The following is a 17,775-nucleotide window of genomic DNA, read 5'->3' on the forward strand; positions in this document are numbered from 1 at the left end:
GGCACAACTCCTACTTCAACATTTACAACCACATCCATAACTCCTCCGACGCCATATACAACATCAGAAATATCATCTACAACTAGTACTACTACTGGCACAACTCCTACTTCAACATTTACAACCACATCCATTACCACAACTCCTCTGACACAATCTACAACATCAGAAATGTCATCTACAACAAGTACAACTTCTGGCACAACTCCTACTTCAACATTTACAACCACATCCATAACTCCTCCGACGCCATATACAACATCAGAAATGTCATCTACAACTAGTACTACTACTGGCACAACTCCTACTTCAACATTTACAACCACATCCGTTACTACAACTCCTCTGACACCATCTACAACATTAGAAATGTCATCTACAACTAGTATATCTTCTGGCACAACGCCTACTTCAACAGCCACTACCAATACTACAACTCCTCTGACACAATCTACAACATCAGAAATGTCATCTACAACAAGTACATCGTCTGGCACAACTCCTACTTCAACAATTACAACCACACCCATAACTCCTCCCACGCCATCCACAACATCAGAAATATCCTCTACAACTAGTACTACTACTGGCACAACTCCTACTTCAACAATTACAACCACATCCATAACTCCTCCGACGCCATCTACAACATCAGAAATATCCTCTACAACTAGTACTACTACTGGCACAACTCCTACTTCAACATTTACAACCACATCCATAACTCCTCCGACGCCGTCCACAACATCAGAAATATCATCTACAACCAGTACAACTACTGGCACAACTCCTACTTCAACATTTACAACCACATCCAGTACTACAACTCCTCTGACACCATCTACAACATCTGAAATTTCATCTACAACTAGTATATCTTCTGGCACAACACCTACTTCAACAGCCACTCCCAATACTACAACTCCTCTGACACAATCTACAACATCAGAAATGTCATCTACAACAAGTACAACTTCTGGCACAACTCCTACTTCAACATTTACAACCACATCCATAACTCCTCCGACGCCATCTACAACATCAGAAATATCCTCTACAACTAGTACTACTACTGGCACAACTCCTACTTCAACATTTACAACCACATCCAGTACTAAAACTCCTCTGACACCATCTACAACATCAGAAATGTCATCTACAACTAGTACAACTACTGGCACAACTTCTACTTCAACATTTACAACCACATCCGTTACTACAACTCCAACGCCATCTACAACATTAGAAATATCTTCTGGCACAACACCTACTTCAACAGCCACTCCCAATACTACAACTACTATGACACCATCTACAGCAACTGAAATAAAATCCCCAACTAGTACAACTACTGGCACAACTCCTACTTCAACAATTACAACCACATCCATAACTCCTCCGACGCCATCTACAACATCAGAAATATCCTCTACAACTAGTACTACTACTGGCACAACTCCTACTTCAACATTTACAACCACATCCATAACTCCTCCGACGCCGTCCACAACATCAGAAATATCATCTACAACCAGTACAACTACTGGCACAACTCCTACTTCAACATTTACAACCACATCCAGTACTACAACTCCTCTGACACCATCTACAACATCTGAAATTTCATCTACAACTAGTATATCTTCTGGCACAACACCTACTTCAACAGCCACTCCCAATACTACAACTCCTCTGACACAATCTACAACATCAGAAATGTCATCTACAACAAGTACAACTTCTGGCACAACTCCTACTTCAACATTTACAACCACATCCATAACTCCTCCGACGCCATCTACAACATCAGAAATATCCTCTACAACTAGTACTACTACTGGCACAACTCCTACTTCAACATTTACAACCACATCCAGTACTAAAACTCCTCTGACACCATCTACAACATCAGAAATGTCATCTACAACTAGTACAACTACTGGCACAACTTCTACTTCAACATTTACAACCACATCCGTTACTACAACTCCAACGCCATCTACAACATTAGAAATATCTTCTGGCACAACACCTACTTCAACAGCCACTCCCAATACTACAACTACTATGACACCATCTACAGCAACTGAAATAAAATCCCCAACTAGTACAACTACTGGCACAACTCCTACTTCAACAATTACAACCACAACCATTACTACGACTCCTTCGACGCCATTGACAACAACAACAGAAATAACATCCACAATAACATCTTCTGGCACAACACCTACCTCAACAGCCACTCCCACAACTACTATGACACCATCTACAGCAACTAAAGTAAAATCTACAACTAGTACAACTCCTCACACAACATCTGCTTCAACAGCAGTTACATCGCATCCACCACCCATAGTTCGATGTTATGATTGTACAATCATAAATGGAACCGCCATGCCTGTTCGTCAGAATTGTCTTCCACCACAAAACATCACTTGTCAAAATCACCAACCAAGTGTGCTTTTTGAGGATGATCACAATTGTTGCCCTTATTACGTCTGTGATTGTAAGTACGCTCTTCTACTCAAGCTCTAAATTTGTTGTCATCAGAGTAATGAAATATATACTGATGTCCTCTTTTCAGCTGTCACTTTTACTGTACAGGCTGTACCAAATGTATAAGACTTTCTTTTTTGAGATGAAGACAAACTAATTAAAAGTGTCTGTCTCTTTGAATTCATCAAACACAAGTGAAAACCAACAAACAAAACCAAAAAAACATAAGTAACCCGTGCTCCAGTGGATGAATTAAGTCTTCTCAAGCAATAAAAAGCTTGTGTGTGTGTAAATAAGAACTTTAATATGCAAAATGCTAGTTTAACTTAGTATAAATAAAGAACTTACAGTTTACTGTGATGCATTCACTATTCATGAGCATGAGCATATCTAACTTTTCCATTAAAATATACATGTTATGTTTTGCTGAAACAAAGAAACTCATATACACGTGGGACATCATTAAAATGACTAAATTATTATAATTTTTTAGCAAAAAATCATTTTATTATTTAAAAGGAAAAGGATCTAATAATTATTAGTCCCTAACCTATTTTATTGTACACCCTCTACTAATCATAGGCTTTTGCCAAGGCTGGGGTGACTCCCATTACATCACATTTGATGGACTCTATTACACTTACCAAGGAAACTGCACTTATATTTTAATGAAGGAAATTAACCCAAAATTCAACTTAACAATCTACATTGAGAAAGTCTACTGTGACCCTGCTGAGAGCGCATCCTGTCCCAGATCCCTTATTGTGTCTTACAACGAACAAAACATTACACTTAGGAGTCACATGCTAATTGGAGGAGCAAATCTAGAGGTGAGATTTACTGTATAGCAGGACTGAACAAATATGTTTTTAAGTCTTTTCTCTTCACTGTCTTGTAAATGTTTCATTTGTTCTTGTCTGTTTTTCATAAGGCTCTGGAAGGTAATGACATGCTAGCACTACCATATGTTAATAATGGCCTGAGGGTTATTAGCTCAGACCTGAACTTATTACTAGAGATTCCAAAACTCAACGCCTATGTACTATTTGGAGTCTCTGGCTTCAGCATCAACCTGCCATTCCAGTATTTCGGAAAAAACACAGAAGGTCAATGTGGTAAGTCAGCACACTAAAAAAAAAATCTGGTAACACTTTATAATAACTACACACTATAAATAATTTATTACGCATTAGCAAATAGTGAACTCAATATCTGTTAAGCATTAACTCTACATTAATAAGTGTTAGTAAGCAGTTTATAACTGCAGCTACAAATGCTCCATTCTTGACTTATAAGCACCTATATAATGTGTTTAATGATTGTATTTTTATACTTAGTTAATGATTTATTTTTCATTACTAAATTAAGTATCGAAATATTTACAAACTGTTTGTATTTAAGAGTAGTTGAGGGTTTTTAGGATCATTCAGAATGAGTTAGTAAATGATTAATAAACTAATGAAATCAACATTTATATGTCTTATTATTCAGGCATATATTAATAGTTACTCTATATGTTAATAAATGCTTTATTAACTCAACTTCATGCAGTTTTGTGACCTAATCTAAAGTGAGGACTATTCATGCTTTATAAATCCCTTATAAATGACAAATAAAGGCTCAGTTAAATTCTAAACAGGAAAATAATAAATTATTAATTTCTCTTCATTTAAAGATACACAAATGAAACTGTACTTCAAATGAAAAATAAATCTTTACAACCTTTTCTAAAATAGAATCACTGTGGTTTAAACATTACATCCTATTATAATGTTAAATTATTATATTGTTGTAGTTTTATCCAGTTGGATGTCATATTTTGACACTCCTGTTATTTTGCAATGTTAAAACTTTACAGTAATTTTACTTTTTAGAAAGATTGTGCAGATTATCGTTCATTTGATACTGAGCCTTTAATATTCTTTTATAAGGCATTTATAAAGCATGAGTAGTCCTCACTTTAGATTAGGTCACAAAACTGCATGAAGTTGAGTTAATAAAGCATTTACTAACTTATTAGTTAACTATTAGTATATGCCTGAATAATAAGACATATAAATGTTGATTTCAATAGTTTATTAATCATTTACTAACTCATTCTGAATGGTCCTGAAAATCCTCAACTACTCTTAAATACAAACGGTTTGTAAATAATTTGATACTTAATTTAGTAATGAAAAATAAATCATTAACAGAGTATGAAAATACAATTATTAACCACATTATATTGGTGCTTATAAGTCAAGAATAGAGCATTTGTAGCTTCTGTTATGGACTGCTTACTAACGTTTATTAATGTAGAGTTAATGCTTAACAGATAATGAATACACTATTTGCTAATGCTTAATAAATGATTTATAGTGTGTAGTTATTATAAAGTGTTGCCAAAAATCTTTGAGGTGAAATAGTTTAGTTCATATCAGGTAAAAGAATATTTTATGGACATTTTAGAAAAAAAAATGCATTGTGTTTGAAAAAACAATATGTGGACGTTAATATGATGGTAAATGTTCTTGAGCACTATGAATATTAACTGTTCCAAATAATTCTTACTAAGGAACATGCAACAACAACCAGAATGATGACTGCCCCGGATCCTTGGCAAAAGACTGTAAAGGAATGGCAGAGAACTGGAATACTACAGTTTGCACTCCACCAACTCCATTACCTACAGCTGCACCTAGAGCTTCACCTACAGCTACACCTACATCTACAGCTACACCTATAGCTACACTTAAAGCTACACGTACAGCTGCACCTACAACTACACCTACGCATACAGATGCACCTACAGCTATGTCTACAGATGCATATACAGCTTCACCTACAGCTGGACCTTCAGCTACACCTACAGCTACGCCTACAGCTGCACCTACACCTGGACCTTCAGCTAAACCTACAGCTACGCCTACAGCTGCACCTACAGCTGGACCTTCAGCTACACCTACAATTGAGTCACCCCACTCTGACTGCTACCTACTTAACACCACGTCAGTACTTTCTGTGTGCTGTAATTAAAGGAATCTCTACAAACTTTGCATCTTGAAAGTGATATTTGCTTTTAGTAAACTTTCTGCATTGTGACCATTCTCAGGTTTGAAGCGTGCCATCCCCACGTGCCTCCTGAAAACTTCTTTTCAGCCTGTCAATATGACAGCAGTAATAACCCTGCTGGAGTGTGTGCTAGTCTGCAGAGCTACGCAAGCGTTTGTGCAATGTTTGGGGTCTGCATATACTGGAGGAACTACACAAGCCAATGCAGTAAGTTCATGAATAAAATAAATAGATTTCATTTAGGTTATATAAAAATCAGATCAGTAAAGCAAGTAAATATTCTGAAAGATACATTTCTTTTTCAGATATTGGATGTTCAGAAGATAAGGTGTTCTTGCCTTGTGGTTCATTTGAACCGCCAACATGTAGAGATAGGTATGGCCTTTTTTCTTCAATAGTTGATATGGTTGTGGGAAATCTATATGGTAACACTTTACTAATTAGTGGCATACTATTTGGCCAAGATATGTTTTTGCTTTCATTATTACCCCATTAAGATAGGATGTCAAGTCAAACGTACATATGATTTACTTTCACCTAAAACATTGAGGTTCAGTATGATCTCACTGACATTTAATATTTGTTAACAGAAATATAATCTTAGCAGAAAGTTGGAATTAGCATCTCTGGAATAAAATATCCCCTGATTACAATATTAATGTGTTAATTGATGTATTGCAAGTAACACACTGTAAAACTTTGCTTGCAGACAAATGGAGAGCAACATTACAGTGTCCACAGAAGGCTGCTTCTGTAGTCAGAACACAACACTCTTCACCAAGGATTCTGGAGTCTGTGTGCCACAACCCTGCGGTGAGAAGCCATAGTCTCTGTCTTATTACCATACCCCTTTATATGAACTAACGGATAAAAAATCTTGTCGCCTATCCAAGTTTTAGGAACATCAAATAATACCTTGACTTCTAGTTGATCATTTGGTATCAGAAGGAAAAATAAGTGGAAAAATAATGAATATTGTGTACGACTCCCATGTGGTTGAAGGACTGCATCCATACATCTCTGCAATGACTCAAATCACTTGATTTAATTAATAAAATCCTCTGGAATGGCAGAGAAAGCAATCTTGCAGGACTCCCAGAGTTCATCAAGATTCTTTGGATTCATCTTCAACCTCCTCCATCTTAACCCAGACATGCTTAATAATGTTCATCTCTGGTGAGTGGGCTGGCCATCCTGGAGCACTTTGACCTTCTTTGCTTTCAGGAACTTTGCTGTGGAGGCTGAAGTATGAGAAGGAGCGCTATTTTGCTGAAGAATTTGCCCTCGCCTGTTGTTTATAATATTACGGGCAGCAAAAATGTCTTTATCTCAGGCTGATGATTCGACAGATGATTCATCAGAAAAATTGACCGTCTGCTACATTTTTAAATGATTAACAAGAAGTCAAGTAATTATTTGTTGCTCTAACAATAGGGGTCGACGACAAGACTTTTGTCAGGTAGTGTAACTAGATTATTTGGTCTACATCTCAGATTAGAGTCTACATGTTTAACAGCCTTTTCACTTGGCTTTTCATAAACAACCCAGCTAAAAAGTCAGCTTGGCCGTTTACCAGTATAAGGTTTATTAAATATGCTGGGAGCTGAATGGTATGCTGGTTGATAGTTTGCTGGTCCCTAGTATGGGGAATGTGGGTGCTAAGCCACACCAGCTCAAATTAGCTTACAAACAGCATGATTTTGTTGGTCCACCAGCTAGACCAGCATTACAGCAGCTCTAACCATACAAACCAAACTGGACCACCATAGAATTCAGGCTGGTTTAAGCTGGATTTTTTTTCAGGGTAGTGTTATGCATCTTTTTGTTTTTCCTGAATGGACTTTTCAGAATATAAAAAGTAAGAATGAAACATCTTCTTCTCAATATCCGCTCAAATAATCAACCATTTTATGCATGGTTCATTGCATATGTTAATATGAGGTATGTAATTGGGATCAGATTATTTACAGTGTCTTTGAATTTCTTGCTTATTTAACACTGAACATATGTGTGTCTCTGCACTGTGGGATTTTACACTTTGAAAGAGCGGGGTGTCGTGACCTCGTGTTGCTGATCCTGTTTGGAAATTTAGATGTGAGATGTTCAATAATAAGGGTGGCATGGTGGCTCAGTGGTTAACACTGCCGCCTCACAGTAAGAAGGTCGCTGGTTCGAGCCCTGGCTGGGCCAGTTGCCATTTCTGTGTGGAGTCTGTTCTTCCCTTGTAGGCGTGGGTTTCCTCTGGGTGCTCCGGTTTCTCCCACAGTCCAAAGACATGCCCTGTAGGTTTTTTTTTTGTTTTCTTTCCAGCTTAGTCCCTTTATTAATCAGAGGTTGCCACAGTGGAATGAACCGCCAACTTATGCAGCATATGTTTTACGCAGCGGATGCCCTTCCAGCTGTAACCCAGTACTGGGAAATGCGCTGTAGGTGAATAGACTAAATTGGCAGAAGAGTATGAGTGTGTATGTGTGTTTCCCAGTACCGGGTTGAGTACTGGCAACCTCTGAAATAGAGACTAAGGAATGAATGAATGGTTAATAATAAGCAAGTGCTAAGAATAAGTGAAACCCTTAGTCTAATATCTTTTAGGCTAGTCTGAATTTGGCAGTCTTGGTTGAATTGGAAAGGTGTTTGGAAGTTTAGGAACTTCAACAAGTCCCTAAAAAGAAATATAAAGATAACTTGCACCTGCATCCCATAGCTTATTCTAAGAATGTATGTGTCTTTTCTTGTAGGATGCTTGGACCAATCTGGGGAACCAATTGAGGTACACAAGGTTTAAACCTGTTCAATAGTGACTTCCTGAAAGAGCATCCCTGTGCCATTATGCAATTTTTGTTTTTTGTTTGCTGCAGTTTAACAAGAATTATACGCACAACTGTGAGGACTGTGTCTGTGATAAAGCCAGGATGTCAGTGATCTGTAAACCCAAAAAGTGTCCCGATTTGCCTCCTGTGAACTGCACTGAGCCCTTCATGCTGGTCAATGTCACCGATCCATCAGAGCCATGCTGCAGCAGACAAGTTTGCAGTAAGAAACTGGGTTTGCTTCAGAATTATGTGTGTTATATGACTGAAGCCTCCTCTCATTCTGTTTCATGATGTGGATTGTAGCATGTGCCCACTTTAAGAGAAAAGTGTGGGGTCGGATTTGAAATAATTGTGCACCCTAATGGAGACTTCTGTCCACAAATCTGATGCGCTATCACTATTTGTTCTATGCACTTCATTCAGGTTGTTTGTTTGGCATGAATCTACTGAGACTCTCTTTAATGTGTGTGTGTGTGTGTGTGTGTGTGTGTGTGTTGCTTCTACAGAGCTAAAAGAACTGTGTGACTTCAACAACACAGAGTGTAAGGTAATTAAAAACATGAATTTGTTAAACAAAACAATTCTATTTAACTTTGCTTTTTATATTAACGTGGACTTGGTCATTGCAGCCTAATTGTGATCTCACTTCACATTGATTTTAAAGGGGTGGTGAAGTATTTTTAAGGCTTGGTTGTTTTAATAAGATGCAAAGCAATGTGTTTTCATGCTTCATTTGTAAACAAAAAATCACATAATTTTTTATATATCTTGCTTTGATTTTATAAAGCCATATAGCTTACATGAAAGCGATTGCCATATTTCCTATTTCCTCCAAAAAGCCCCCCCACAAGAGGCTCTGATTGGTAAGCTAACATAATATACTGTGATCCGCATATCCGCTCCATGTTACGCGTTCATGCCTTCAAGCATGCGCTTTTTGTGCTGTGTAAACAGTCAGTCAGAGAAGCTGTTAGCCAAAGTGGTTTGTGCTTGAATCTGACAAAAAATTAAGAGTATACAGTCCGCTTGTAAGTGTGACGTAGTGCAAAGTGGCTTCCAGGTCCAATCACTCTATCAAACTGTAAGGAGAGACTCATCAAATGGTAATAATAAACATTTGCAGTGGTTATATCTGTCGCCTCACAGCAAGAAGTTCGCTGGTTTGAGTCCCGGCTGGGCCAGTTCGGCATTTCTGTGTGGAGTTTGCATGTTTGTGTGGGTTTCCTCCAGGTGATCAGGTTTCCCTCACAGTCCAAAGACATAGGGGAATTTAATAGATAAAGTTAGCCATAATTTGAGTGTGTATGGGTGTTCCCAAATACTGGCATCCCCTGTGTAAAACATATTCCAGTATAGTTGGTGGTTCATTTCGCTGTGGCGATCCCTGATAAATTAGGGACTAAGCCAGAGGAAAATGAATAAATGAATACTTCTACTGTTTTTAATTTTAATTACATTATTTATAGGGCTAATTTAAACTTCAATTTATGGTAACAATCAAAACGTGCAGTCTAATGCTTGTCAACATTGCACCGCGCATGTGTCCCAGAGACGTCTGAATACAGTGAAGAAAGTAGTGATGATGGAATGATCATTTCTTCCTGATAGATTGGATCAAAAATTGAATGATCCACCACTTCCAATTCAACTAAAAGTTCAATCGGTTCCATAACTGCATTTATGTGAATGTTTTTATTAATCCAATTGATCCATCAATCTGATTACAAACTAATTATTTGGGTGCATGTAACAGTAACCAATGAATCTTAAGTCAAAGAACCACACTTTGGGCATTGCAAGATAAGGTAAATACATTGAAAATATAGTTTCACTTTGTTCCATCTTTTCTTCTTTCTAGCCTGGGACTAAAATCCACGTAGAGCCTTGTGTTGAATGTAACTGTAAATTGGACCCATCGACTGAACTATATCAAATGAATTGTTTTCCTGAAGTGTGCCCTGATGACAAGTGCCCTAAAGTAAGTTTGCATTGTGGTCTGTTTGCATGAGTGCTGCTGTCTGGTTTGAAAATACAGTAAATAGTACAGTTCCTGCTCTAAATAACAAATTTTCTCCCCATAGGGGTTTAAATATGTGAAACAAGACGGAGAGTGCTGTGGAACATGTAAACTAATGAGCTGCATTTATTATAGAGAGAACAACACTAAACACATTCTTCATGTACGTTTAACAATATTTTCAAACTCCTCTCTTTTATTTAATCATATGTCAAAGTCTTAACGTACTCTGTCTTTTGTTAGGATGGAGATGTGAAGAATTTTACATGTGAAACTGTTTCCTGTCATGAAATAAATGGCTCTTATTTGATTGAGAAAACCAAAACAGTGTGTCCGTACTCGAGTGCGCACGTCTGTGAGTATGTAAGTAGGATCTCCTCAACTCTACACACCACACACTAATTTTGGCTATTACTTATTTTAAGGTCTTCCAATTATTGAGGATGTTTGCAAAGCCACAATGAAGCACTGTGTGATTACATATGATATTCAGTTCTACACAGTTCATTTAAATCATAGTTATTTTTGTCATAGTTCATAATTAAAGAAGTAGTTTACTCTAAAAATGAAATAAATGTGAAGAGTTCAGATGCAAAAACTGTCACAAAATTTCCTCTAAAATGAGCATTTTTACCAGGCTCCTGTGTGTAGGTTCAGCAATATCACATTAAAGCAAAGAATATGTTCTTTTCCTGGTCTTTAAAGTGAAATATCTCAACATAAACAAAGAAGGCTGGGAAAATTGTAATTTTTGAGGGCATTTTTAGATTTTGCAACTGAACTCTTCATCTGTACTTACTTACCCTGGTGTTGGTGGTGTTTTCCCAGTCGACAATTTTGGGGTGGGGTTGGGGGGGGGGGGGGGGGGGGGGGGGGGGGTTGGGGGGGTAAGATACCAATCTCAGAATAGTCCCATGAAACTGAACTTGTATTCCAAGTGTTCTGGGGTTATTCAGTGGGATGACATGAAAAAACAACAACATGAAACTGAATTTCATATTTAACAGAAATCCTGACTTTGGTCACCATTCTTTTTGCAGAATTGTACATTCATGGAATTTCATGAGTTCAATCTTAGCCCAGGCAGAGCACACAAGTGACAAGATGACACGACAATGGCAATGTGTACAAGCTTTAGTCACCTCAAGTACTTTAGTATTTAGATTAGATGAAACAAGCCAATAGGATTATATTGGATAATATTTAGATTCCCAAACATTTCTTAGATTTATGCTCTGTAATGTAAGATTGAGTCAACTGTAAAGTTATTTGTAAATAAGAACATTAAAACCTTATCCTTAACATCCACTGCTGCTGAAATATTAAACTAGAGTACACTATAAACTTGTTTTTCCACTCCAAGGGGTTTGAATATGTGACGAAAGAAGGCGAGTGCTGTGGAACATGTGAACCAGTGGCCTGTATTTATCAATCACCAAACAACACCATACATATTCTCAAGGTACATTGGAAACCACTCTCTATATTTTCTTCATTGAGACAGCTCATTAACCCTCATGTATCTGTCTGTCGTTTTGTTTAGGATGAAGAAAAAATTGAACATGAATGTCAAACTGTTACCTGCAATCAGATTAATGGCTCATTTGAGATGAACATAACCAGCACGGAATGTATTCAGAGTTCAGAGGACTGTGCGTCTGTAAGTAAAACCTCAAGCTTTAACTCAATGTCACACCAGTAGATTAATAATGACTTACTTTACTCTTAAATATACTCTTTTTCATAAAAATATTCATATTTATTTATGCAAAAAAAAAAAAAAAAAAATATATATATATATATATATATATATATATATATATATATATATATATATATATAAGCACAACAACACACATAATTACAGAACATCAATATTTTTTTTTAACAGTGGCACTTAAAAAAAAACGTGTGAATAAAAATACACATTTTTTTTTATATTAAAGTGAAGTTGGTGGTGTTTGAGCATGTGCAAATCCCTTTTTAAAAAGTTGTCATACACATACAATACTGTACAATACTGAACATTATGTTCTCAGCATACCTCTGATTATTAAAACTATAAACGTGTTATTCCACAGGGCTTTCAATATGTGAAAAAAGATGGAGAGTGCTGTGGGTCGTGTGTACAAGTGGCCTGTATTTATGATGCTCCAGACAAAACCACACATGTCCTCCAGGTACATTTGTAAACATTTACAAATGTTCCTCAGAAAAAGAATCTGCTCTGTTCTTTATTCTTCATGCAGTCTGTCTGTCTTTCGTTTTGTTTAGGAAGGACTGAGGTACAATTTCACATGCTTGAATGTCACGTGTCTGAAAAGGAATGACGTGTTCACGATCAAGGAGAGTTATAAAAAATGCCCTTCCTTTAATCAAGACAACTGTGTGGAAGTAAGTAGAATCTCCAGCACACGTTAACACTCTTTGTATTTATATGCGTTTTGCTTTCCCAGGGTCTCTGCAGGTTTCATCAAGTTAAATTTAAGAAATTTTAAGACCATCACTGACTGTTTTGCTGTCTTGTACGGTGACCTTGAGTGTCACGATAGGTGCCTTGAAATAAAATGCATTATTATTATCATAATTATTATTATTATTGAAGTTTTACATTTATTGACCTTATTCTTCACCGAGTGGGCGCTGCCATTTGAATGTTTTTGGCTCGAGACTTCCGGTCTCATTCACTTCCATTCATTTTTAGACATTAAAAACTGCTCGTTTTGCTGTTAGATGTTGCAACCTTATATTTTCTTATTATATTCTTCTACTTGGTCTGTGTAGTCAAGCAAACTTTTGTTTGTAGAGCAACTAGTTTGACCGTTTTCTGCCATTTATTATTCCTAGTCATTTCTTCCATAGGCGACTGAATCGGAAGTTCTAAAACAATCGCGAAAACAGGCGCACTTCCACATTTTAGAATAAGGTCAATACAGGGCTAAACGCTAAGGATTTGTTTGTCAAATATTCTGTTCTAGTTGGATATAATATAATAATACAATAATACATTTAAAATTACAATAATAATTGTAATAAATATAAGTCAGGTCAGAGTCCTCAGCAGTAAATATGGAGAACTTTTAAACAAATGTTATTGTACACTCTCAGAAATAAAGGTATGGGAGCTGTCACTGGGGTGGTACCTTTCTAAAAGGTACAAATTTCTTAATATCTTAAATGTCCTTATTAATACTTTAAGGGTAGATATTAGTACCTAAAAAGTACAAAAGTGTTGCTCTTAAAATCTTAAGAGTACTAATATATCCTTTTGAGGTACCAATATGGACCCTTTAAGTACAAATATGTACCTTTTGAAAAGGTACCACCCCAGTGACAGCTCGCGTACCTTTATTTCTGAGTTTAAAGTGAATAGTTAAAACATTATGGTAAATAGAATTCAAAGTTTTATTGAGATGGACTGTGTATAGGGGCTGCACGGTGGCTCAGTGGGTAGCACGTTCACCTCACAGCAAGAAGGTCGCCGGTTCAAGCCTCAACTGGGTCAGTTGGCATTTCTGTCTGGAGCCTGCATGTTCTACCCATGTTGGCGTGGGTTTCCTCCATGTGCTCCGGTTTCCCACACAGTCCAAAAACATACACTATAATATTGAATTGGGTAGGCTAAATTGTCCGTAGTGTGTGTGAATGAGTGTGTATGGATGTTTCCTAATAACAAGTTGCAGCTGGAAGTGCATCCGCTGCATAAAACATATTCAGGATAAGCTGTCGGTTCATTCCGTTGTGGTGACTCCAGATTTACAGTATAAAAGAACTAAGCTGAAGGAAAATGAATGAATAATAGATTGAACACTTTTGTTTTAATCAGAAAATAATATGAGACTCTTTTTGGCTTAAGGAGTGCTGATGTACATGATATAAGCCATATATGGTTTAGTTAGGGATTTACTTTTACTTTGCATTTGGATACTTTTAATGTTGCTGCATTTGTTCCCCCGATATCGGAAATGGTATTGAACATCAATAATTTTAGATGTATTGTATTGAAGTTGGAAATTTCTTTATTGTGACAAGACTACTTTAAAATGTTGTGTATTAAACTGTGCGTGGAGTAATGTACACTGAAAAAAAATATTTAATGATGATTCCTTGGATTTACTAAATATTTTTACGTTAAGTGGTTGTAAACAATTTATTTGGGCTGAATTTAAACAAACAAATTTAGTCGAACATTATTAAACTTAATTTGTTTGTTTAAATTCAACACAGATAAATTGTTTGCAACAGTTCTGTATGCAACACTTTTTTCAGTGTATGCATGAAAACATCTAGCATACTTTGGGTTTTACAGTCAGTAAGGACAGACTTTATCATAGTCAATTACTTTTTTCTTACCTATTTGTAGGCTCCACACTACAGTCAATGTTAATCAAACAGCCAGAGACATACATAAAACATATTTGACTCACCTTTACCAGCATTTACTCCTCTTGAAACTTATTTTATAAAATGCTAACAAATTAAAATGGAAAAATTTATTCAAGCTAATTTAAATGAATAAATACTGCAGTGGTTGATCAATGCAGTAGCTGCTGTCCTTTTGTGAAAGTTCTTTAGGGGTGAAGTTTTAATTCTGTTTGAGCATTTGGTTGCACAATTCCGTGTAGTGGACAATTGAGAAAAGTTTAGCAAAACTATTTCTGTATCAATTTAGAGATTTGACTCATTGACAATACTTAAATCGTGTTTTTGAAGGGAACAAAGCGGTTTGATGAGGATGGATGTTGCCCAATATGTAAGATATTTTTCCCCTATATAATAAAATCTTCAGACTAAGAATAAGAACTTTACTATGAAATCCTCATTAGAGTCACAGTCTTACCTGTCTCTGTTTTCTCTCAGGTGAAACTCGTAACTGCGCTCCTGTGAAGAACGTTACTCGTCTGAAAGTCAATAATTGCACTTCCACTGAAGATGTCGAAATTACATCCTGCGCTGGTCACTGCGACTCCAAATCAATGTGAGAGCACTGAACACATGTAGATCACAAACATACTCTGCTTTTTAGTTTGAATCAGCAGAACTATAAAGTTTTAGTAACTGCAACAGCAAGGCATTCATGTTTTGGATGCCATGTGTGAAATGTTTCTGACAGTATGATAACCTTAGATAAAAACATTATGGCATATATCACGGTATTGTGATTACTGCTCTAAAATAAGTAGTTTTTTATGTCTCATTAAAAAATTACACATTTTTTCTCCATTGAACACAATATGGTTCATTTTACGAAACATTTATAGTATTTTGGAACAGTAAACATGTCAGGCTACATAGTTTGAATTAATTATTGACTTCTGCTATCTTTATTAGTTTCAAAAACACAAATCTATTTACAATACATGAAAAAAAACTTAAAAAAAAAAAACTTTACATATAACTTAGGAATGGTATATCATATTTGTTTGTGGTTTTAATACTTTGGCTTTTCCAAACCGCGGTAAACCCTGAAATCGGTTATCGTCCCATAGTGTGAATACGCCCTAAAGAATTCTGATCAATTAAACTAGCTGCTTTCATGCTACTGTAGGTTAATTACAAGTTAGATAATTGATTATTTACAGTAATATATTTTCTAAATATTTGACAACAGTTGGTAAAAGATTTTCAATAAACAAATCTTGATTATATGGCATTAGTACTTTGTTTTTTTTATTTTACCTTTATCTGACTTGTGTCTTATTAAAAACCTGCACAGGTATTCCATGTGGACCAATAGAAACACGACAAACAGCTGTTCCTGCTGCCAAGCGGAAAACACCAGCCCTCGAGAGGTGACACTGGTGTGTGAAGGTGACCTGCAGATCTCTCAGATCTACACGTACATAGAGACGTGCACATGCACTCCTGTCATGTGTGAAGACTATAAAAACGTAAGACCAGAAGATTAGGATTGAAACGGTCCTGATCTGAGCATTACGCCATCTGATGCAACAAATAAGCACAGGTTTTAAAATATACACCTGAAAATGTCAATGATTGCTGTATTAATGTGCAGTAATGGCTACTTTGCCAAATATTGCACCATTATTTTTGTTCCTTGTGATTTAATCTGGGGCATTCTTTTTAATGCATGATATAATACTGTATTTCCTCTTTCCTTCCAATGAAATGAATTAAAATCCCAATAAAGCATAATAAAGAGCATCAGATACTGTCCTCCGATTTTTCTTCTTCTCAGCGCCAGCCCTGTGAATTTTTTTTGTTTTTTGTTTTATTATATATATATATATATATATATATATATATATATATATATATATATATATATATATATATATATATATATATATATATATATATGTACAGTTAAAGTCAGAATTATTAGCCCCCTTTTGATTTTCTTTTTTAAGTTTTTCCCAAATTATGTTAAACAGAGCAAGGAAATTTTCACTGTATGTCTGATAATATTTTTTCTTCTGAAAAAAAGTCTTATTTGTTTTACTTCGGCTAGAACTAAAACAGTTATTAATTTTTTAAAAACAATTTTTGGGACAAAATTATTAGCCCCTTTAAGATAATTTTTTTTCCGATAGTCGACAAAACAAACCATCATTATACAATAACTTGCCTAATTACCCTAACCTGCCTAGTTCACTTAACTAACCCAGTTAAGCCTTTAGATGTCACTTTAAGCTGTATAGAAGTGTCTCGAAAAATAAAAAGCGGAAGTGAGAAATATTAGCCCCCCTATTTCTTTATTTAACCAGATAAAAAAACATTGCGATCAGGATCTCATACAAGGGTGACCTGGCCAAGAGGTCCGCAACAAACGATTTATGAAAAGATAATAATAATATTAATAATAAATAAAAAAATTCAGATAATTTAAAAATATAGTTTAGTTGTTCAGCTATACTACATTACAATATGTTAAAAACACATACATTGAGAAATGAACTGTTGTTGTTTATTAAAAAAGACAGAGCAAAAAGATTTGATTTGGATGAGCTCAGACATATTTAGTTCAGACTGAAGAGTATTCCAGGATGAGGAGCGGCATGACTAAAAGATCGCTTCCCTATTTCAGTTCAAACCCAGGGAACAGTCAAGTGATAAGATTCACTTGAATGTACAGTAGGGCATACTGGCTTTTTGACTTATGAAGAAAGGAACTTAAGTGTGAAGGCACCAGTCCCATTTAAACAATTGCAACAAACTTTGTAAATTATGCTTTTAAAAGAACTTACGACAAGGTATTACTGATATGTTGTGTGGTAAAAATTTTTTTAATGTGTACATGGAACTTCGCCTGTGTTATGGTACCTTGTTGCAATTTTAGTTTCCCTAACGGGATAATAAAGCTGAGTCTGAGTCTGATATATTTTCAAATATACACATAACAAGCATAATAGTTTAGTAATTCATAAATTT

At 35.9% G+C, this 17,775-nt stretch overlaps 1 protein-coding gene across 1 annotated transcript in view; it reads left to right on the forward strand.

Annotated features, from left to right (window-relative positions):
* LOC103909816 (uncharacterized) overlaps window positions 1-16,548 on the forward strand; it is a 38,015-nt gene extending 21,467 nt beyond the window's left edge. Inside the window, exons 27-46 of the mRNA XM_073943208.1 lie at window positions 87-2,509; window positions 3,082-3,329; window positions 3,431-3,614; window positions 5,057-5,489; window positions 5,594-5,760; window positions 5,859-5,928; window positions 6,263-6,366; window positions 8,292-8,323; window positions 8,412-8,586; window positions 8,873-8,913; window positions 10,225-10,344; window positions 10,448-10,546; window positions 10,627-10,746; window positions 11,747-11,845; window positions 11,927-12,043; window positions 12,465-12,563; window positions 12,658-12,777; window positions 15,097-15,136; window positions 15,244-15,361; window positions 16,100-16,548. Coding sequence (XP_073799309.1) covers window positions 87-2,509; window positions 3,082-3,329; window positions 3,431-3,614; window positions 5,057-5,489; window positions 5,594-5,760; window positions 5,859-5,928; window positions 6,263-6,366; window positions 8,292-8,323; window positions 8,412-8,586; window positions 8,873-8,913; window positions 10,225-10,344; window positions 10,448-10,546; window positions 10,627-10,746; window positions 11,747-11,845; window positions 11,927-12,043; window positions 12,465-12,563; window positions 12,658-12,777; window positions 15,097-15,136; window positions 15,244-15,361; window positions 16,100-16,292 — 5,002 coding nt within the window. The 3' untranslated portion in view covers window positions 16,293-16,548. The remainder of the gene's footprint in view (window positions 1-86; window positions 2,510-3,081; window positions 3,330-3,430; window positions 3,615-5,056; window positions 5,490-5,593; window positions 5,761-5,858; window positions 5,929-6,262; window positions 6,367-8,291; window positions 8,324-8,411; window positions 8,587-8,872; window positions 8,914-10,224; window positions 10,345-10,447; window positions 10,547-10,626; window positions 10,747-11,746; window positions 11,846-11,926; window positions 12,044-12,464; window positions 12,564-12,657; window positions 12,778-15,096; window positions 15,137-15,243; window positions 15,362-16,099) is intronic.
* Window positions 16,549-17,775: the final 1,227 nt, after the last annotated feature.

This window comes from Danio rerio, chromosome 25 (assembly GCF_049306965.1).
Source record: "Danio rerio strain Tuebingen ecotype United States chromosome 25, GRCz12tu, whole genome shotgun sequence".
In the NCBI taxonomy this organism is placed as follows: domain Eukaryota; kingdom Metazoa; phylum Chordata; class Actinopteri; order Cypriniformes; family Danionidae; genus Danio; species Danio rerio.